The 22,496-nt window shown below is 44.9% G+C and overlaps 1 protein-coding gene across 1 annotated transcript in view; it reads right to left on the bottom strand.

The window, feature by feature from the left end:
* LOC118723112 (protein zyg-11 homolog A-like) overlaps window positions 1–14,750 on the bottom strand; it is a 31,570-nt gene extending 16,820 nt beyond the window's left edge. Inside the window, 5 exon segments of the mRNA XM_036445167.1 lie at window positions 1,142–1,282; window positions 7,927–8,178; window positions 8,180–8,679; window positions 9,473–9,638; window positions 14,661–14,750. Coding sequence (XP_036301060.1) covers window positions 1,142–1,282; window positions 7,927–8,178; window positions 8,180–8,679; window positions 9,473–9,638; window positions 14,661–14,750 — 1,149 coding nt within the window.
* Between the last annotated feature and the right edge of the window lie 7,746 nt (window positions 14,751–22,496).

Raw genomic sequence — 22,496 nt, 5'->3', positions numbered from 1 at the left:
AATACTTCCAGTTGCATTTAAAATAAATTTACCCTTCCATAAACCAAAGCAAGGTCTGGCCCTTACAATATTGGTAATTTTACTTCATTCAAAAAATACTTTAAATGGAAGGTTTGGTTGCCTTCAATTATTGTTACTTTGTCCTGTTCTTACTGGAGATATTGTTTTTGTTTTAAGAAAATCAGATGTTAGATTTTAAAAAGTAAATGAATGAAAAATAAAACATTTAGGGAAAAGTGAATTCATATTTATAGATAAGTAAGTCCTGTTTTAGGCAAAATAGTGCAATAGTCCTATATGCCTTTCTCAGACTAACTTCAAAAAACTGGATGATTCAAATGATTCAGATACTCAAAATGAGAGATAATCTTGTAGTTAAACCTAATACTATTTTCCTTTCTCTATGAGAGCATTTTGATTCACTATAGAATGAGGCTTATGAGTTACTGTATTCAATGTGTGTAGTGAACAACTTTTTTTTTTAATACATTTTATTGATTTTTTTTTACAGAGAAGAAGGGAGAGGGATAGAGTTAGAAACATCGATGAGAGAGAAGCATTGATCAGCTGCCTTCTTCACATTCCCTACTGGTTATGTGCCTGCAACCAAGGTATATGCCCTTGACTGAAATTGAACCTGGGACCCTTGAGTTTGCAGGTCACTCTAGCCATTGAGCCAAACCAGTTAGGGCTGAACAACTAAATCAAGTAAGAAGTAATAATAAAAACCACATGCCCTGCCAGTGTGGTTCAATTGGTTGGAGTGTCATCCGTATACCAAAAGGTGGTGAGATTCAAACCCCGGTTGAGGTGTGTACACGAGACAACAGATTGATGCTTCTCTTTCTCCCCCCTTTCCTCTCTAAAAATGTAGATAGGTAGATAGGTAGATAAGTAGATAGGTAGATAGGTAGGTAGGTAGGTAGGTAGATGGAAGGATGGATGGATGGGTGGATGGATGGGTGGGTGGATGGATGGGTGGATGGATGGATGGATAGATAGATAGTCAAATAATGACTCTATTTTTCAAACAAACAATAAATAGATAGATAGATAGATAGATAGATAGGTATAGTCAAATAATGGCTCTATTTTTCAAACAAACAAACAAACACACACTACCTTTTTGAGATATACTTACTTTTAAAAGAGCAGGCATGGTTACCTTCGTTGAAAAGGTCTCTCTAAAAAGTCTGAAGAGGGCTTCCTTCATAAAACATGACCTGTTCCTGTACTGGCTCATCGCTTCTGAAATCTGCATCACATTGGCTCCTCCAGCAACCTGGAAAGCAAAGATGTTACCCACAGGTTTCACTGTCCAAGTACAGGCTTTCAGGGGCCTCATGTGTTTGAAACATTAAAGCCAAAATGAGGGACATTCTTCAAAAATGCCAACTGGCCCAGCCAGGTAGCTCAGTTGGTTACAGTGTCATCCTGATGTGCCACAGCTGTAGGTTCGATCCCCAGTCAGGGCACATAAAAGAAACAACCCAGTGAATGCATACAAAAGTGGAGCCAATCAGTGTTTCACTCTTTCTCTCTAAACTTAACCAATCAATAAAAATATATATCTAAAAGGAGAAGAAAAATGCTAACAAAACAAAGCTTGTCTGTATTCTTCAAAAACATCAATGTCACAAAGGACAGGAAGGACTAAAAAACTCTTCCAGCCCTAAACGGTTTGGCTCAGTGGACAAAGCATTGGCCTGCAAACTGAAAGGTCCCAGGTTCGCCGAAAGCGGTTTGGCTCAGTGGTAGAGCGTCAGTCTGCGGACTGAAAGGTCCCGGGTTCGATTCCGGTCAGGAGCATGTACATTGGTTGCGGGCATATCCCCGGTAGGGGGTGTGCAGGAGGCAGCTAGTTGATGTTTCTCTCTCTCATCGACGTTTCTAGCTCTCTATCCCTCTCTCCTCCTCTCTGTAAAAAATCAATTTTTTAAATAAGAGAAAAAAACAAGAAAGGTCCCAGGTTCGATTCCGGTCAAGGGCACATGCCTGGGCTGTGGGCTTGATCCCCAGTGGGGGACTTGCAAGAGGCAGCTAATCCATGATTCTCTCTCATCATGGATGTTTCTCTCTCTCTCTCTCTCTCTCTCTCTCCCTCCCTCCCTCCCTCCCTCTTCCTTCTTCTCTGAAATCAATACAAATATATTAAAAACAAACAAACAAACAAAAACTCTTCCAGATTATAGAGATGCTAGAGACCTGGTGCACAAAATTAGTGCACTTGCGGGGGGAGGGGGAATCCCTCAGTCCGGCCCGCACCCTCTTGTAATACAGGAGCCCTTGGGGGATATCGGACTGACAGCTTAGCCTGCTCCCCACGGACATCCTTAGCGCTACCACAGAGACAGGAAAGGCTCCCACCACCATCTCTGCACTCGCTCAGCCGTGAGTCCGGCTTCTGGTGCACTGACCACCAGGGGGCAGCTCCTGCATTGAGTGTCTGCCCTCTGATCGGCCGTGTGCATCATAATGACTGATCTTTCCACTGTTTGGTCAATTTGCATATTAACCTTTTATTATATAGGATGACAATTGAATGGAAAAATGATCCCATGCTAAATGGATAAGTATTTTATAGAGGGCATTATTGGGATAATCAACACTGGAAATATATATAGTTGATTATCTATAATAATAAAAGCATAATATGCAAATTGACCAAACAGATGACCTTCCAGACAAAGCCAGGGCTGAGGGCTGAGGCTGCCGGGGGCTACAAAGTCTTCCTCTTGCATGAATTTCATGCATCAGAACTCTAGTAATATATAAAGCATTGCATCTATGTTAAATTCCTTAAAATTTGATAACTACATTGTAATCATTAAGAATACCCTTGCTGCCGGGACCGGTTTGGCTCAGTGGATAGAGCGTCGGCTTGGGGACTGAAGGGCCCCAAGTTCGATTCCAGTCAAGGGCATGTACCTTGGTTGCCGGCACATCCCCGGTAGGGGGTGTGCAAGAGGCAGCTGATCTCTCTCTCATTGATGTTTCTAACTCTCTATCTCTCTCCCTTCCTCTCTGTACAAAAATCAATAAAATATATTAAAAAAAAAAAAAAAGAATACCCTTGCTCTTTAAAAAAAAAAAAATACATTTTATTGTTTTTTTTACAGAGAGGAAGGGAGAGAGATAGAGCGTTAGAAACATGGATGAGAGAGAAACATCCATCAGCTGCCTCCTGCACACCCCTCACTGGGGATGTGCTCGCAACCAAGGTTTCAAACCGGAATCAAACCTGAGACCCTTCAGTCTGCAGGCTGACGCTCTATCCACTGAGCCAAACTGGCTATTCTTGCTCTTAAGAAATGAAATACAAACTTAAGTATTAAGGGGTAGAGGGGCATGATGTGTAACCTACATAAGACAAAGGTGGCAGAATGTTCAAACTATTATAGTAATCTGCAAGTTAAAAATTATACATACATCCATTGTCCAGGACCTACACATTATCAAGAATCTAAACAAAGGATATATTCTAAAGTTTTAAAAAGGGTTTTGTGATCATCCAGATGTGAGTTGTAACAAAAGATACGCCACAGCAAGACCAAACAGAAGACAGCTGTCGAATCATTCGCTCTCCTTAAAAATGTCATTACCAAACAATCCTAATGGATTTGTGCCACACACTATATTGGGCCAATGAGAATTTACTAGGAAATGAAAATGTTACATGGCTTTTAATAGTAATGACGGTGCCCTTTCTGACCCCTATTTTAAAAACATGTATTTTTTTATTTTAGAAAGAGGAAGGGAGAGGGCTAGAGAGATAGAAACAAAGATGAGAGAGAAACATCAATTGGCTGCTTCCTGCATGCCTCCTATTGGGGATCCAGTCCACAATCTGGGCATGGAATCAAACCATAACTTCCTGTTTCACAGGCCAATGCTCAACCACCAAGCCACACCTGCTGGGCTTCTGCCCATTTAAAAAAAAAAAATTATATATATATATATATATATATATATATATATATATATATATATATATATATATAATTATCAGACAATGTTACATTAAGTTCCAGGTGTATAACAGTTATTCAATATTTATATACCTAATGAAAGTGATCATGATAAACCACTTGACAGGTATTGACTATACTAGAAGCCCGGTGCCTTGGAGGGCGTGGGCGTGGGGTCCCTCAGCCCCACCGGGCCGTTAGCAGTCTAGAAGCCCTCAGGGGGTATCCAACTGTGGCTGATGCCCAGCCCACTCCCGCTCGCCAGCCATCAGCCTGGTCAGCCTCCCTGTGGGAGCACTGACCACCAGGGAGCAGCTCCTGCATTGAACACCTGCCCCCTGGTGGACAGTGTGCACCGTAGTGACTGGTTGTTCCACCGTTCGGTTGATTTGCATATTACCTTTTTTTATATAGGATTATTATGTAGGATTCTCTATGCTGTATATTACATACTGTGACTTATTTACTTTACAACTGGAAATTTGTCTCTTATCCATTTTAAAGGAATTAAGAACATTCTAATTTTGAGTACAAGAATTAACATACTTGTTCTGTTTGACGGTTTTCACTAACTTTTTTTTTTTAATATATTTTATTGACTTTTTACAGAGAGGAAGAGAGAGAGAGATAGAGAGCTAGAAACGTCGATGAGAGAGAAACATCGACCAGCTGCCTCCTGCACACCCCCTACCGGGGATGTGCCCGCAACCAATGTGCTGGAAACCAAATCAGTTTCACTGAAAAAAAGATGTTGACAGGAAGCCAGGAAGGCTGGTCAACAACCTTAATTGCTCTAACTTTTAGTTGAGATATTGTTAGCTGAAGCAGAATCTACCTTGTCCGTGAAAGTTTGTTATTTCCTGCCTAAGGGCTACATGTAAATTTCTGTTTATGTTGCTTAAGATGTTTTCCCCAAAGCCTCAATAAAAGGGGATGGCAGGGCCAGAGCAAGAGTAGTTCTCCCACTAGAGTTGGACTACCGCCTGGCCCCCCATATCGCCAAATTGAATTTTTTCAAGTCTCTTCATTTGTGTGAGGCCCTTCTCCAGAAGCTGAACCCTGAATTGGAACTCTTTCCCCGCGGCCTTGAAAGAAAGTCCTATACCAATGTACATGCCCTGGACCGGAATCGAACCTGGGACCTTTCAGTCCGCAGACCGACGCTCTACCACTGAGCCAAACCGGTTTCGGCGGTTTTCACTAACATTTAATTTTTTATCCATTTTGCCGAAACCAGTTTGGCTCAGTGGATAGAGTGTCAGTCTGCAGACTGAGGGGTCCCAGGTTCGATTCTGGTCAAGGGCATGTACATTGGTTGCGGGCACATCCCCAGTGAGGGGTGTGCAGGAGGCAGCTGATCGATGTTTCTCTCTCATTGATGTTTCTAGCTCTCTATCCCTCTCCCTTCCTCTCTGTAAAAAATCAATAAGATATATTAAAAAAAAATTTTATCCATTTTAATGTAAGCAAATTTTTTCTCAACCCAAACAACAAGAACACTTAGTATAGTTTGCATATAATTTAAAAGATATGCATTTCTATTAAAGTAAAAGGTTTTCTGAAACACCTTTTAGCCCTAGCTGGTTTGGCTCAGTGGATAGTGTTGGCCTGCTAACTGAAGGTCCAAGATTTCCATTCTGGCCAAGGGCACATGTCTGGATGTGGGCTCAGTCCCCAGTGGGGGGAGTGCAGGAGGCAGCTGATCCAGTGCTTCTCTCTCATCGATGTTTCTAGCTCTCTTTCCTTTCTCCTTCCTCTATAAATCAATAAAATAAAATAAAACAAAATAAATAAAAATAGTATCCTGAGGCCCTGACCAAGAAGCTCAGATGGTTAGAAAATCGTCCAGGTATGCCAAGGTCTCAGGTTTCGGGTTGGGTCCTGGTGTGGGTGCTTACGGGAGGCAACTGATGTTTCTCTCTCTCTCTCTCTCAAATCAATATAACTAAAACTAAAGCAAGTCCTCGGGTGAGGATTTTTAAAAATTACCTTTATAAAAAGGAATTCAACAATGATTGCATGAATAAGTGGAACAAATCAATGTTTTTCCCTCTCTTAAATCAATAAAAAAATATTTTCTAAATAGCACCATGAGAGTCTGGAAACTTATTCCAGCAACATTCAAAAATTGAGACTCTTAAAATTGCCTTGCCAGAGCTGAACCAAAAATCGTGTTCATCATGTCGATCAGCTGTTAATTATATTTAGCTATAACAGAGTGGAGAACACAAATTTTGGAATCACAGAGACTTGCACACAAGTCTAGATGGAGCAGAAACATCAGGGTGAGAAAGACACACCAAACAAGCCAGACCAACGCCCTTGGCTGGAATCAAACCTGGGACCCTTGAGTCCTCAGGCTGACGCCCTGTCCATGAGCTCTAGCTATACTGTTTAATAGGCAATTCCATGATTGTGGCTAAGTAGCTTAACCTCCCTATGCTTCCATTCATGTAAAATGGGAGAATCCTATCTAATAAAGAGGGAATATGCTAACGGACCATCACTCAGTCACAAAGATGGCTGCACCCAAGTTCCCTTAAGGAGCCTTAACGAGCAATCAGCAGGGCCCTGAGGCTACACCCTCCCCCGCCCCCTGCCCAGAGGGGCTTGACAGGGGCCTCAGGCTTCTCCCCCTGCCTGGCAGGCCTTGACAGAGAATCTCAAGCACGCCCCCTGTGCTGGGGCCAGGCCAGGGGTCCTGAGGTTATGCCCCCTGACCGGCAGGGCTTGACAAGGGTCTGGATCTATGGGGGGTGCTGGCAGGGTCAGGGTCTCATGCAATTTTGAGGCACATGTGGGTGGGCAGGGACTTGACTCTGGGTCCCATGGTGAGCCCCAGACTCTGAAAGGAGGAAGGTTTGCATATACGTTTTACTAATTTTCTTTCATCTCTGACACTTCTATTATAGAGAAAGGGCAAACAGCAATATTAAATTATTTTCTCTAATCCGCTTTTAATGCGCATGAATTTCATGCACTGGGTCACTAGTTACCGGTAAGTAGAATACAACGTGCCATCTGGCAAACAGGATGAACCGCATAAATGACTGCACTCATCACCAGGAAGCTGGACTACCATACATGGAGGCCAGGACAATATATTAAGATTACATTTCTGCCAAAACCGGTTTGGCCCAGTGGATAGAGCGTCGCACTGCGGACTGAAAGGTTCCAGGTGTGATTCCAGTCAAGGGCATGTACCTTGGTTGTGGGCACATCCCCAGTAGGGGGTGTGCAGGAGGCAACTGGTCGATGTTTCTCTCTCATCGATGTTTCTAACTCTCTATCCCTCTCCCTTCCTCTCTGTAAAAAGTCGATAAAATATATTAATTTTTAAAAATTACATTTCTGCTGAAATTGATTTGGCTCAGTGGATAGAGCGTTGGCCTGCAGACTGAAAGGTCCCAGGTTCGATTCTGGTCAAGGGCATGTACCTTGGTTGCGGGCACATCCCCAGTAGAGGGTGTGCAGGAGGCAACTGGTCGATGTTTCTCTCTCATCGATGTTTCTAACTCTCTATCCCTCTTCCTTCCTCTCTGTAAAAAAATCAATAAAATATATATTTTTTAAAAATTACATTTCTAGCTGGGACCGGTTTGGCTCAATGGATAGAGCGTTGGCTTGGGGACTGAAGGGTCCCGGGTTCGATTCCGGTCAAGGGCATGTGCCTTGGTTGCGGGCATATCCCCAGTGGGGGGTGTGCAGGAAGCGGCTGGTCGATGTTTCTCTCTCATCGATGTTTCTAACTCTCTATCACTCTCCCTTCCTCTCTGTATAAAAATCAATAAAGTATATTTAAAAGAAAAATTACATTTCTACAGCCTACCACATAGTAGGTATACAATAATTAATTGATAAGCTCCTTACGAATTTTTTTTTATCTGTCTCTATAACTCTAACACCTACATTCACATATACAACAAATGAAACAAACTAATTTCAGGTCAGAACAAACCCTCAAGCCGTGCTGTGTAGTAAAGAAGTGGGAATAACCAGCATCTGTAGCCAACAGCCCCACAAACCGCATCGCAGGCCGCTGCCGGACGAACAGCTCCACGGCTCCATCGGTGATGGCGCTGCCCCCCGAAATGTCCAGCGACACAAGGTTAGGTAGAATGTCCTGCTGCTGCAGCAAATGAAAAGCTAGATCTGACGGGGGTTGCCTGTGATTCGAAATATCAAGGTGAAACAGGCATGTAAGTTCTTTTAATGACTGCGAGAATCTGGGGCGTGGTCATGGTTAGACATTTCAGATAGTGCATTGTGAGAGATTTGAGTCGATCCTTGCAGATGAGGAGTGCAGAGAGGTCAGTGACCAGAGTATTGGAGATATCCAAGCTTCCCAGTTTGGGCAACTGAGAAACATTAGCCAGGTCTTCTCTATGAAAATGGACATTGCAAACACTTAAAGCTCGAAGGCCCGTGAGCTGGCCCAATGACAGCAGTCTTGAATCGGGATGGACGCTGGCTGAGTCCAATAGCAGACGCCGGAAGTTTCGCTGGAGCCAGCTGCTGCTGCAGAGCCCGTGTAGGATGTCTGATATCGGCAGGGCAGGGTCCACGGCAGAAGCATCCAGCTCGATGAGTCTGTGATGGCAGAAAGCTTTCACGAATGCAGCTGTAGAGATTTTAGCTATTTTAATATCGACCCGCCTCAGTTTCATTTGGTTGCCTCGAAAAATGCTCGCTGTTCTATCAGTCAACTTGCCTGCAAAAGAACCAGAACCATTTTGTAATCATAACTACATCTCAGGCCTTTTCCTGGAGGCATCATGGCCAATGAACGATGACAGATGCCAATCACAACAAAAATGACCATGTACTCTGGGACAAACATTGTTCTAAACCCTTTCCTCAGACTGTATCATTTACTCTTTGCAACAATACTATAAAAACTATTAGTATTACCATCTTATAGCTGAGCAAACTGAAGCTTAAAGAATTTAAATAACTCATTCAAGGCCCAAATAGGTAGAAGAATCAAGAATCAAAGCCAGTTGGACTCCAGAGTCCAGTTTTATCTGTAACAACCTTGTTCACAGGAAGAAAAAAAGAACAAAATAAAATAGCAAGTATAAAAAATTTTTTATGCTATGAAAATAACATTATGAATAATTATTTTTAACCAAATTAGTGGATAGTCTTTTACAAGTCATTTACATCTTGGGGTCTCATTTTCCTCATCTATAAAATAGGTGGGTTGAGACAAGACTATAGCAACTGCATTTCAGCAGCTACAGAGCAGCTACGATAGCTAAGTGGTAACTTCACTGAGATATCCACTCTCTTCACCCAGCTACGCCAATAGGGGGCAAATCTAAAACAACAAGACAATTTCCACCAAGGTATCCCAGAGACACTCAGACCCCGCCTCCACACACATAAAACGGGAATGACCTATTTCCTACCAGATTGTTGTGGGAAAACAGGGATCCCATGTGGAAGTGCTTCCCGGCTGGTACAGAGTGCCGTGACGCATGACAAAGGGACCTGATCCTTACCTTGCCAGGTCATCACCCCCAGGAACCGGTCAGCTAGTTCCGGAGGGAACCGCCAATGCTCAGGAAGGCACAGGGTTCCGTCGGCTCTTCCCGAACACAGCTTCTCCAGGTTGGTGACCGGGACATTCAGGCAGATGTTGACCAAAGAGTAAGGAGATGCCTCCTCCTAGCAAACAAACCCCCAAACAAATTAGAATACATGAACAGAAACGCAACATAAAAGTGGTCTGTCGTACATCAGACTACGTGATGAGTGTATCTAAAAGTGCACTCTCCTTACTCTAATAATAATGTATAAGTAATGAAACTGTCTTATTCCAATTGTTGGCTGAATAGAAGGTTTCATCTGTTGTAGCTCCTGTTAGACCTTGAAAAATGAGTTACCTTCCTCTGCCCAGTTGCTTAGCTGGTTAGAGCACTGTCCCAGAATCCCCGATCAGGGCACATACTAGTATAAGAATTAGCCAATTGCCGAAACCAGTTTGGCTCAGTGGACAGAGTGTCGGTCTGCAGACTGAAGGGTCCCGGGTTCGATTCTGGTCAAGGGCATATACCTTGGTTGTGGGCACATCCCCAGTGGGGGTTGTGCAAGAGGCAGCTGATGGATGACTCTCTCTCATCGATGTTTCTAACTCTCTATCCCTTTCTCTTCCTCTCTGTAAAAAATCAATTAAAAAAAATATATATATATATAAAGTACAAAATGAAAGGGAATAAAGCTATCTTTATTTATGGATGACACAATTTTAAGAAAATCCTAGGAAATCTTACAAAAACACAACGAGAGAAAGTGATTTTAGTAAGGTTGTAGGATATAAGATGAATATAAAAAGTTTATGAAACTTTTAAAGTTTTTTTTTATTGATATTAGAATGAAAAGAAGGGGGAGAGATAGAACACTGATGAGAGAGAAACATCAGCTGCCTCCTGCAGGCCCCCTGCTGAGGATCCAGCCCATAATCTGGGCATGTGCCCTGACAGGAAATTGAACCTATAGTGCAAGGGGTGATGCTCAATCAACTGAGCCATATGGGCCATGGCTAAAGCTTCATAAACTTAAAAAAAACAAAAACAAACAAACAAAAAAAAAACACACCTTACAATAGTATCAAAACCAGAGGTAGAATTAATAAAATATGTAATGCAAATAGCTTTACACCGAAACTAAAAAACATTGTTAAATAAAATTAAAGGTAACATAAATACATGGAGAAATATATTTATCAGGTGAAAATGTATGTATGCATTGTGTAAATTTAAAAATCTATATAAATAAAAATGTAAATGTTTGTTTGTTCAAAATCTTAAATCTCCGAAAGTTCTTCACCGATTGCTTTGAATTTTTAAAAAACATATCTCATTGATTTTTTACAGAGAGGAAGGGAGAGGGATAGAGAGCTAGAAACATCAATGAGAGAAACATCGACCAGCTGCCTCCTGCTCACCCCCATCGGGGATGTGCCCTTGATCAGAATCGAACCTGGGACCTTTCCGAAGGCCAACACCCTATCCACTGAGCCAAACCTGTTTCAGCTGCTTTGAAATTTTGACACAATGTTGCATTCGAATACGGGAGTGTTTTTTTATACACCTTAAACCTACTATTATATAGATGTCACACCTTGACAGGTAAAAATATGCTTTAAAAAAAACAGCGCCATCTATTGGACGTAAAAGCAACACACGCTATACTAAATATTTTATGATTCCATTTCAATGTTGATAATGATTGAAGATTTGTACTTAGAAATCGTGAACAAAGTTCTCAATTGGGAATGCCATCACCAAATCAGTCTGCTGCTGCTTCATTTGATGTAGAATTGTGTCGTGAACAAATTATAACACGGGTAATCTTTTGTTGTATATGCAATCAAATATTCCTAAGCTAACACTTGAGCAAAAAGGCATTTATAATCAAATAATGCAAACTGTCAATAATGGGGTTGGAGAAATCTTCTTCTTAGATGCACCAGGAGGAACTGGTAAAACGTTCCTAATTAGATTGATTCTGGCAGCAATTCGATCCCAAAATGATAGCAGGTGGAAGACCTGCTCATTCCGCTTTGAAATTGCCATTGAACATACGATTCATTGAAACTCCCACGCGCAACATTTCCAAAGCATCCGGCATGGCAAAAGCATTGCAGAAATGCAAACTTATTGTTTGGGATGGAACACAAAAAATCGCTCAAGACTCTTGATCGATAGATAGTTGCAAGATTTGCGTGGAAACATCAGACCATTTGGGAACGCATTAATATTGCTTGCAGGAGATTTCAGGCAAACATTACTTGTAATTCCTCGATCGACACCAGCAGATGAAATAAGTGCTTGCCTGAAATACTCTACTCTGTGGCGACACGTAAAGACGTTAAAATTAACTACAAATATTTTTGTCCAGCTGCAAAACGATCGATCAGCTGAGATATTCTCGCATCAATTGCTGGACATTGGGAACGGAAAGGAGCCAGCTGATCTGACCTCAGGACGAATTTCATTGCCTCAGAACTTCCACAATTTAGTGACGTCAAAAGAATTGTTGAAGAAGCATTTCCCAATATTCAAACTAATTATAAGAATCACGATTGGCTGAAGTGAATGAGCTATTCTTCCAAAAACAAAGTAGTCTACGAGCTTAACAATATTCAGTCTAACTTTCAAAGCGAGGCAGTCACACACAAGTCCGTTGACACTGTTGTAGAAGTAGATGAAGCAGTTAATTATCCAACAGAATTTTTGAAATCACTCGATCAGCCAGGGATGCCACCACATGTACTGCAATGGAAAATCGGCGTGCCAATTATCATGTTGCAAAATATCAACCAGCCAAAGCTTTGCAACGGCTCGAGGCTTGCAGTAAAAAATTAATGAGCAAAGTAGTAGAAGCAACAATCAGACAGGACCTTTCAAAGGTGAAGATGTCCTCGTATTCCTATGATACCCACAGATATGCCATTTCAATTTAGGAGATTGCAATTCCCAATTCGATTGGCATTTGCAATCACCATCAACAAAGCTCAGGGCCAATCTTTAGAATTGTGCCATTTAGATCTCACATGGACAATTATACGTTGCATGTCCTAGAGTCGGCAAACCAGACAATCTCTATATCTGCACAGACAATGGAACAAAAAAAATATTGTATACCCACAAGCACTGAGAAATTAAACATATCAGAAACCTGCGCTTTCTCTTTTCTTCCTTTTCCACGTAACCAGACTGAGCCACAGCAACGTGTGGCCGGGTACAGCTCGTTAAATAAAAAATCTTACAAAGAAAACGAGCATACATGGAGCCTGACAGAGAAAATGGATCGTTCTGATGATCTCTTTTCTAAAGAAATCTTTGTGTTTCTATTCCAACTGGCAACAACAGAAAATGTGCTTGTGACACTGTGCCAGTACTTCCTTTGCAGGGCACAAAAGCCCTCCAACAAGGCACTAGTAGGTGAAGTTCAACATCAATCAAAAGATTTTCTTCAAGGCCCAGCTGGTTTGGCTCAGTGGGTAGAGCATCAGCCTGCAGACTGAAGGGTCCTGGGTTCTATTCCTGTCAAGGGCACATGCCTGAGTTGAACGATCCCCAGCAGGGGGCATTCAGGAGTCAGCTGATCAATGATTCTCTTTCTTTTTTTAATTTATTTTTTATTTTTTATTTTTTATTGATTTTTTTTTTTACAGAGAAGAAGGGAGAGAGATAGAGAACTAGAAACGTCGACGAGAGAGAAACATCGACCAGCTGCCTCTTGCACACCCCCTACCGGGATGTGCCCGCAACCAATGTACATGCCCTTGACTGGAATCGAACCTGGGACCTTTCAGTCCGCAGACCGACGCTCTACCACTGAGCCAAACTGGTTCTGGCATCAATGATTCTCTTTCATTGATGTTTCTAAACTCTCCCTCTCTCTTCCTCTCTGAAGTCAATAAAAATATGTATTTAAAAATGTACACACACACACACACACACACACACACACACACACACACACACTTCCTTCAGCCCGGCTGGGGAGGCTCAGTGGTCGAGCATTGACCTATGAACCAAGAGATCCTACCGTTTCCTGGTTGGATTCCCAGTCAGCGCACAGGCCCCCGTGGTGGGGCTCCATCCCCTTTGTGGGGCGGGCAGGCATCAGCCAATCAATGATTCTCTCTCCTGATTGATGTTTATAACTCTCTCCCTTTCCCTTCCTCTCTTAAATCAATAAAAATATTTTTTAAAATATAATTTCCTTCTTTCTGTTCTAATTTTGGGTTGCGCCGACGCTGAACTTTGAGTTCTCAGAGGGTGGTCCCTGGGTGGGTCTGTTGTGGAATGCGGAGTCTGATACACCTGATATCAAGTTCAAGTTCAAAGGCCAATCGACTTTCAGGATCTCAACTCCCCTCCACACCAGTAACACGAAGCCTATAATGCTCACCGCCCCCTTACCCCCCCACCCCCCCGGAAAAAAAGAAGAAGAAAAAGCAAGCATAATCGGATTCACTCTAGAAATGCGATACAAACTAGCCCGCCAGCGGCGCCAAGCAGTCGGGGCTGGCGGTTCGCCCGGCGTCGGTGAAAGGCGCCGCGGGAGGCCGGCGGGAGCGTCAGGGCTCGGGGGGCAGGACGCGGGGGCCGGGCCTCCGGGGAGTTCGGCTTCCACGACGCACACGCGGGGCCACCGACCAGGTTTGGGGCGTTTGGGTTCATGAGGCAATAAGCACCCCGGTCTTGTCTTACACATCCCGGCACAACAGCGGCACCCCAAAGGCGAGTCAGAGGCCCGGGGGGTGCGGGGCGCCCGGGGTCTCGGGGTGGGGCTGGCTCCCGGCAACGCCGCTCAGCTGGGGGCTGCGGGTGGACCGCTCCCTCCCGGAGCCTCACCCCCGCGGGGCCGAACGCACCGCCAAAGCCGCGCGCCCCGGCCCGCACCTGCACCCCCTGGTCCCCGCACCTGCACCCCCTGATCCCCGCACCTGCACCCCCCTGGTCCCCGCACCTGCACCCCCCCGGTCCCCGCACCTGCACCCCCTGGCCTCCGCACCTGCACCCCCCTGGTCTCCGCACCTGCACCCCCTGGTCCCCGCACCTGCACCCCCCCCGGTCCCCGCACCTGCACCCCCCTGGTCCCCGCACCTACACCCCCCTGGTCCCCGCAGCTGCACCCCCGGGTCTCCGCACCTGCACCCCCCGGTCTCCGCACCTGCACCACGCAGCGGCCCGGCGCGTCCTCCCGCGCGCCCGGAGAGGCCAGGGTCCGGGGCGGCAGGTCCAGGTGCAGGAAGTGAACCATGGCGGCCGCGGCGGGCGCGGGCGCGGGGCGCGGGGCGCGGAGCGCGGGCGGCGACCCGGGGCCGGAGTCCCACGGGGACGGGGAGCCGCAGCGCCGGAGGCCGCAGGTCCGGGCGGCGGAGCTTTTGAAACGCCCGGCGCGGCGGCGCGCAGGCGCACGGGCCCCAGAGCCGCCCCGCCCCCCCCCCCCCCCCCCCCGCGGGGCCCGCCGCGCCGACCACTGCGCCACCCGGCCGGGCCGACCTCCCCCTCCTCCGGCCCTGGCCCGGGAGACCTACTGCCCGGCCGCCCCCGAAGCCCCGCAGCCTTCTCCGCCCGGGAGCCCCGCGCCCCGCACCGCCGCTCAGCAGGGAGGCCCCGGCCGTCCTCCCGCAGAGGCGTGCGGGCCCGGGCCAGCTATAGGGAGCTGGGAAATGGATTGTCATTTTATGTGACTCTTGAAAAAAATATATTTTTTTATTGATTTTTTACAGAGAGGGAGAGAGAGAGTGATAGTTAGTTAGAAACACCAATCAGCTACCTCTTGAGGGTGTGCCCCAAATGGAATATGTCATTTTATGTGACTCTTGGGGGGAGAAAAACTTTTTCTTATTGACTTTTTACAGAGAGGAAAAGGAGTGTGATAGAAACATCAATCAGCCACCTCTTGAGGGTGTGCCCCAAATGGAATATGTCATTTTATGTGACTCTTGGGGGGGAAAAAACTTTTTTTATTGACTTTTTACAGAGAGGAAAAGGAGTGTGATAGAAACATCAATCAGCTACCTCTTGAGGGTGTGCCCCCAACCAAGTACGTGCCCTTGACCAGAATCGAACCTGGGACCTTTTAGTCCGCAGGCCGACACTCTATCCACTGAGCCAAACCGATTTCAGCTTGAAAATACATATTTTTAAAAACCTTTCTCCTAAAAATCTGGCAACAGCCCCTCTGGTCGATCAGTCCTCTCTGTTTGAACTGCAGACATTGGATGAATCACTTGTTAAACCGCTTCTGACGTCATACGTATCACAAAGTGAACTCCCAGGCCGGGCCGTGAGGCTCAGTGCCGAGCCGGGCCCACGAAGGAGAAAGTGGTTCTATGGGGCCAGGGCCGGTGCCTGGGTTGTGGGCTCCACCCCCAGGGCCCGCGTGCAGGGGCAGCCGATCCGTGATTCTCTCTCATCATTGGTGTTTCTATCTCACTTCCTCTCTGAAATCAATAAAAATATATATTTTTTAATGAACTACTCGGCTTTCTTGTTCCCTAAAATGTACCAAGAAGACCCTTACAGCCTGCTCCGAGGCAGCAGTAAATTACTCTACTTTAGGTAATCAGGAAGAAAACGTGTCTTGGAGGGGGGTGGTGCAGGAAGAGTGTGCACCTGGGATTTAAATCCTGGACTGGAATGCCGCTCCGCCTTCTACTAACTCTGAACCCCGGCAAGATTCTCAATGCCTCAGACGCTCGCTTCCCGGCTGTAAACCCGGTGGGTGGGAACGCCTCGCGGGTCCATGTGAGGATTAAGTAGGACAATGTGTGTAAAACCCTTGACAGTGCTTACAAAGCAAGTCCTTGAGGAGTGGATTCAAATGTTAAACTTATTTTTTTCAAGTACTAATAACTTTGCCAAAAGCCTTTCTTCACGTTTATTCTCTTATTTAATATTCAAACAAAACAAAGAAATTCTGAGCATTTTACCCATTGAGAAATGGTACCCACCTGAGGAGGGAAAAATCTGGAAGTCAAAATAGAGTTTTCTAATTCCAGTTCAAATCAATACTCTTTATTAAAAAAAAAAAAAACTTTCATTGATTTCAGAGAGGAAGGGAGAGGAAGATATAGAAACGTCAATGATGAGAGAGAATCATTGATTGGCTGCCTCCTGCAAGCCCCTAATGGGGATGGAGCCCGAAACCTGGAATGTACCTGACCCGAATGGAACCCTGACCTCCTGGCTCATAGTTCCACGCTCAACTACTGCCCACACCGGCCAGGCAATATATATATTTTTTAAACTACTATTTAATAACTTCTCTGTCTTCAAACTTCCAATATCTCTGCCACCAAACTGTCAGCTTCTTCTTCCACTAAAAAAAAGGAAAGCCATTGTGCTTGCTTTGGCAGCACATATGTAAAAATTGGGAGAAGACATGCCAATTTTTGAAATATGAAAAAGAGAGAGGGAGAAGGCCAATAAATAATTTAAAGAAAACACTCCAACCTCACACTATCACATCTACCCACCAGTAGAGGCTCTTCGTCTTGCATTCTCTCCTATTACTGTGCGGTGAGCATGAAAGTATAAATTCTCTTTTCTAAAACCAACCCCTGGACTTGAGCACTAAATCACACCTCCTCCTGTTTATGCAAAAATATCATCCAGCAACATCCTTTTCCCCCTGCGTTATCATCTTTCCCCCCTTTTTGGATTATTGCTACCAGCATATAAACAAGCTGATTTCCCCCCCATAATTAAAGAACAAAAACTTTCTTTTTATCTAATTTCTCCATTCAGATCTTGCCCCCATATCTCTTCCACCTGTTAATGGGGGGGGAAAGCATTGAAACCTGTAAAGAATTTTTGTGAGTTTATCAAACTGTCGACAGAAGCAGAACCTCAATGGATTGAGATAATGTTCCGAAGAATGGCGGGTTACATTTCTATTTATACATTGCAATCAAAGGAGAGGCATAGGTGGGTTACTTGAAATTTATTGGTGATGGATTAAGGAGGTGGAAGAAAGCAAAGCGGTGGGTATAAGGTTCTCCCTCCTCCCAACTGGTGGGCGGAGTTATGGCATTACTGGCACCTGTCACAGAGACATCTCCAAGACATTGAGCCATCAATCAGCGCCTGCCAAAGTGTCCTGGAGCCCACCCCTTCCTGTTCTGCCCTGGGTCCAACCCTCTCCTGTTTCTCCCCTTAAAAAGACCCCCACACCAGCCACATGCTGCTGATCCTCCATGTCCAGGTGGCAGCCCTGCTGAGTCCATCCTCCCTCCCAACTCCTTCAATTCTGATTTCTCTACCTCCGTAATGAGTCCCACTCATCACTGGGGAATAAACTTTAAAACTCCTTGGTGGTCAGTTTCCTGCGCCTCAAACCTTACAATGGGAAACCCCTAGGATTGGATAAAAAGTAAAATGATGGACGTGTACTTAGGTGGGTACAGGAACAGTTAACATGGCAAAGAAGGAATTTGAGGCATCTATCCTGCCGCCCACCACATTTGCTTGTGCCCCAGGGACTCCAGAAAAAAGGAAGTTACAAGTTAACCAGACATCTCACAGATATGTTATCTTAGAGGGAAAAAGGCAAATGGGCTCCGTAAAGAAGATCTAAGTTGATCTTTGTCAGGGGAAATATCGGCCTACGACATGACTACCCGCTAGAACCTCTTTGTAGTTTAAATATTTAATTTTCAAACCATTTTTTGTGGTTATTTTAGGTCTCTGAGTTTGCAAGACTGCCATGCAGGCCTCCCCTGAGCTTGTCAGATTAGCATGTGGCTCCTTTTGTCCACACACCTATTACAGCAAATCTCAAAAATATGGTCTCTACTTGCTGTCTCCAATTTTCCTCCTACCAATTCCTTTCACCCCTGCCATTCCACTAAACCTTTTTTGTCAACAGCTCCCAAGTTGCTAAATTCACTGATCAGTTCTCGTTCTTCATCTTATTTGACTGCTCAGCAGCAGAGAATTTCAAAATAAGGATTAGCCTTCTCAAGGTAGGGGGAAGGAAGGATGGAAGAAGGCTTTTAATTTTTGAAGTGTTGGCTATAAACAACATAGCTCAAAAACTTGTTGCTGTAAATATTAGCCAAAGGTAGCTCAGCCAGAGTGGCTCAGTGGTCGAGTGTCGACTTATGAACTAGGAGGTCATGGTTCAATTCCCAGTCAGGGCATATGCCCAAGTTACTCAATCCCCAATTTGGGGTGTGCAGGAGGCAGCCAATGGATGAATCATCATTATGTTTCTATCTTTTGCCCTCTCTCACTCTCTCTTCCTCTCTCTGAAAGCAATTAAAAAATATATATGTATTTGTTGTCTTCATGGGTATGCAGGATCCAGAGTAATACCATGGTGCTATTGAATGAATTATTGTACAGGTAATAAACTACTTTTGAAAACCCTATTGCTTCAACACATCTAATTGAAAGGTTAATGTCAGTGGTGTGCAGGCAGGCTAAATAGCCGTCTCAGACATTGAATAATGAAAAATTAAATTTATTTAAGGAAAAAGAGGATGGGAGACGGAGATATCCAAAGGGAAGGGTTACATAGCACTGAGCCAGAGGGTATTGTCCAGGATGGCAGCAAAAATATACTTAGGACAGCGAAACAAGGAAGGACATAGAAGAAGCAACAGGAGAGCCTTGGTGGGCTGCTTTGGCTCACTGAGAAGTCGGAGAAAAGGGGGCCTTGGAGACAGGTTCAGGGGTTAGCTGGAGACAAGCTACCTCTGCCCATTGCTATCCTGATTGCAAGTCTCATGGGGTCCCTTAGAGGTTGGGGGATGCCTGCCTGTGGAGGAAGAGGTGGAGAGGGGATGGCATACGTGTGCTCCCTGGAGGAGAGCGTGCACTGGGTCCCATGTCTTGAGCATACTTATCTCTTTCTTGCAGGTGGGAATCTTAGGGGAGGTCTCAGGAGTAGGTCTCACTAAAATACTCATCAGCCAAAACCGGTTTGGCTCAGTGGATAGAGCATCAGCCTGTGGACTGAAAGGTCCTGGGTTCGATTCCGGTTAAGGCATGTACCTTGGTTGCGGGCACATCCCCAGTAGGGGGTGTGCAGGAAGCAGCTGATGGATGAACCTCTTTCATTGATGTTTGTGACTCTCTATCCCTCTCTCTTCCTCTCTGTAAAAAAAAATCAATAAAATATATTTTTAAAAAATAAAAATAAAGCTTTCCAGGTGTGTTCTTTCAGGGTCATGGTCTTCACTGATTGGTCAGTGCAGGGCAGGGAGTCCCATTAGTCAATGTAGCTGATCCTGAGGCAGCCACAGCATCACTTGTCTGGTTTTGCTGCTTTTCTGGGCCTAGAGTTGAAATATAACAGATGCCTAGATGTTATCTTTAGGGAGGAAAAGGTTAGGGGTGTCCAAACCACCTGACCAGGAATATGAAAGGTCAGGAATACAAACCACTAGACTAACTGTTGCAGAATTTACCAGATGACTGGAAAACACTCAATGGGTATTCAGAAGATTCAGGAAAAACCCTTTATTTGCAGATGCACTAGTGTGGTGACTGCCAACCCCCTCTGGGGGTAGTGTATGGTTCATGGTTTATGGCCTCTGTAAAATGGGATTATTCCAGAAAACAGGTTCTGCAAGGCTGGACAAGCTTCACAGATAAGAATGGGGCTTAGCCGAGACCGGTTTGGCTCAATGGATAGAGCGTCGACTTGGGGACTGAAGGGACCCGGGTTCGATTCCGGTCAAGGGCATGTACCTTGGTTGCGGGCACATCCCCAGTAAGGGGTGTGCAAGAGGCAGCTGATCGATGACTCTCTCTCATCGATGTTTCTAGCTCTCTCTCTCCCTTCCTCTCTGTACAAAATCAATAAAATATATATATTTTTTAAAAAATGGGGCTTAATTATATTAGCAAGATTGTGGGTCAGAATATTGGTTACTGGCACAGATTCAGATTGCTAACCTCCTCACCCCAATTGTCTTATATTTCCTCTCACAATGGTATGCGAGGGGAGGACAGGTTGCTCTGGGGGTGAGATTCTTGTTTTCCCAATTTTGCCCCTTGCTAGGCATCTGGGGATTTCTGCCCTGGTGAATTTCTATATCTGCCCATTGCCCTTGCTCTGCTCATGTGTGGCTAACACTAATCTCATGTCTGTGTTGTGAAATAGTAGTGTTTGTAGTGACCATTCATTAATAATTGTATAGATTCTAAACACTAATACTGCCCAATAATACCATTCTCAAAGATAATCTCTACTCTGACCATTTGTTGCACATTCTTTTCTGTACAAATACTATGGAAATAATTGTTATACTATATTGTTTAGGAAATATCGACCAAAAAAAAGTTTGTATACGTTCAGTACAGATATAATCATCATAGGCCTAACTATACATAGTATACATTACTAATAAAGTAATTCCCACCCCCCCCCGGATATTTTCCACATACAGTTGGTTGAGTCCATGGATGTGGAATCTTCCATTATGGAGGGTCAGCTATACTGTTTAAATCTAAGAAATCTCGTGCCATTATGCAACAATATTGTGTTTGAGGGAGTTTGGGAGACATTGGATTGGAAGCTGGGAAGTAAAGAATTGTGATCAAGTTTGTGACTGACTTGCTGTGTGACTTGGGCAAACTCATTTTACCTAAGATTTATTTTCTTCAACTATAAAATGAGGTTTCTGAAACTAAAATCACTAAGGATTCTTCCAGGTTATTAGGGTTCTTACATTATACTTTGTTGTTGTTTTTGGTAATCTCTCTAAATCCACTTAAAAATATATATCAGTTAATTATTGCAATAGTTGTGTGAATGAACATCATCCTGGGTGTTATGTTCTCTAGGAAGTCTTTTTGAGCTAACAGGCATCCTGTTTCGTTTATGTGTGGTCTCTATTTCGTTTATGTATGCCTCTATAACAAGCACAGTGGATTGGTCTGTAAAACAATCTATAATAATAAAAGTGTAGTATGCTAATTAGACCAGATATCCTTCTGGATGACCTTCCAAAGTCGGTGCTGTGAGGGTTGAGGCAAGCCGCCATGGCTGCAAGGGCAGAGCCCCTTGCACAAATTTCGTGCATCGGGCCTCTAATCTCTCTATATAAAACCCTAATATGCAAATAGACTGAATGGCCAAACAACTGAACAACTGGCTGCTATGATGTGCACTGACCACCAGGGGGCGTGCGTGAAATGTGGCGGGCAGTGGCAGCAGATGGCAGAGCATAGAACACCGTGGGCACAGGCCACGGTGGGATGGTGGAGCAGGTGAGCAGGGGTGCCAGACCAAGGCAGGGTGCTGGTCGCTATTATCAGGGCGAGCCTCTGGTGGTTACTGAAAATTCTTTGCTCCTGCGCACAATGGTCCAGCTGGGTGCTCACACCTGCTGCCAGTGCTGGCCCCACTCACACCCACTGCTGGTGCCAGAGCCACCGGTTGCGTCTGCTGCCAGTGTCCAGCACCGGCCCCGATAGCTCAGGTGCGAGTAGCAGCAGCTGCTGGCCTCGATCACCCCTGAAGCCTTCTCCACCTCCCCCTGGTCCTGAGGGGCAATCGGGGCAACAGCCACTGCTCACACCCACTGACAGCACTAGCCCCACTAGTACCCACTGCTGGCACTGGCCCCAATCACTCTGCATTGTCAGCAGGTGCAAGCAGGGCTTGTGCCATCAGCGGGTGGGAGTGGCAGCAGTGCAGCTGGAGCAGGACTGCTGGCAGACGGGACTGGGGGCAGTGGCAGGAGGGGGCTGGGCGAGGGCGTGGAGGATGGGCTGAGACCCATCTCTGTGCTCATGGCAGCCTCATGGCCCACAGTTCCTTTCAAGGTGCACAAATTTGTGCACTGGGTCCCTAGTGTTAAAAAATAGTTATCTTTCTTAATATTTCTTCTTCTCCACTAACCTATAGTTGGTCAATGCGGTCCCCTGAGGGATTTATAGATGACATAATTCCAATACTTAAACAGTACCTAGCAGAGGTATTTAATAAAATGAATAAATGGAGTCCTAACACTAGAAAACTTTTGCAGCAAAATTGAGGTAGGAT

This window comes from Pipistrellus kuhlii, unplaced genomic scaffold (assembly GCF_014108245.1).
Source record: "Pipistrellus kuhlii isolate mPipKuh1 unplaced genomic scaffold, mPipKuh1.p scaffold_m20_p_2, whole genome shotgun sequence".
Classification (NCBI taxonomy): Eukaryota; Metazoa; Chordata; class Mammalia; order Chiroptera; family Vespertilionidae; genus Pipistrellus; species Pipistrellus kuhlii.
The sequence above is the reverse complement of the archived record's forward strand: the minus strand, read 5'-3'. Positions and strand labels throughout refer to the sequence as shown.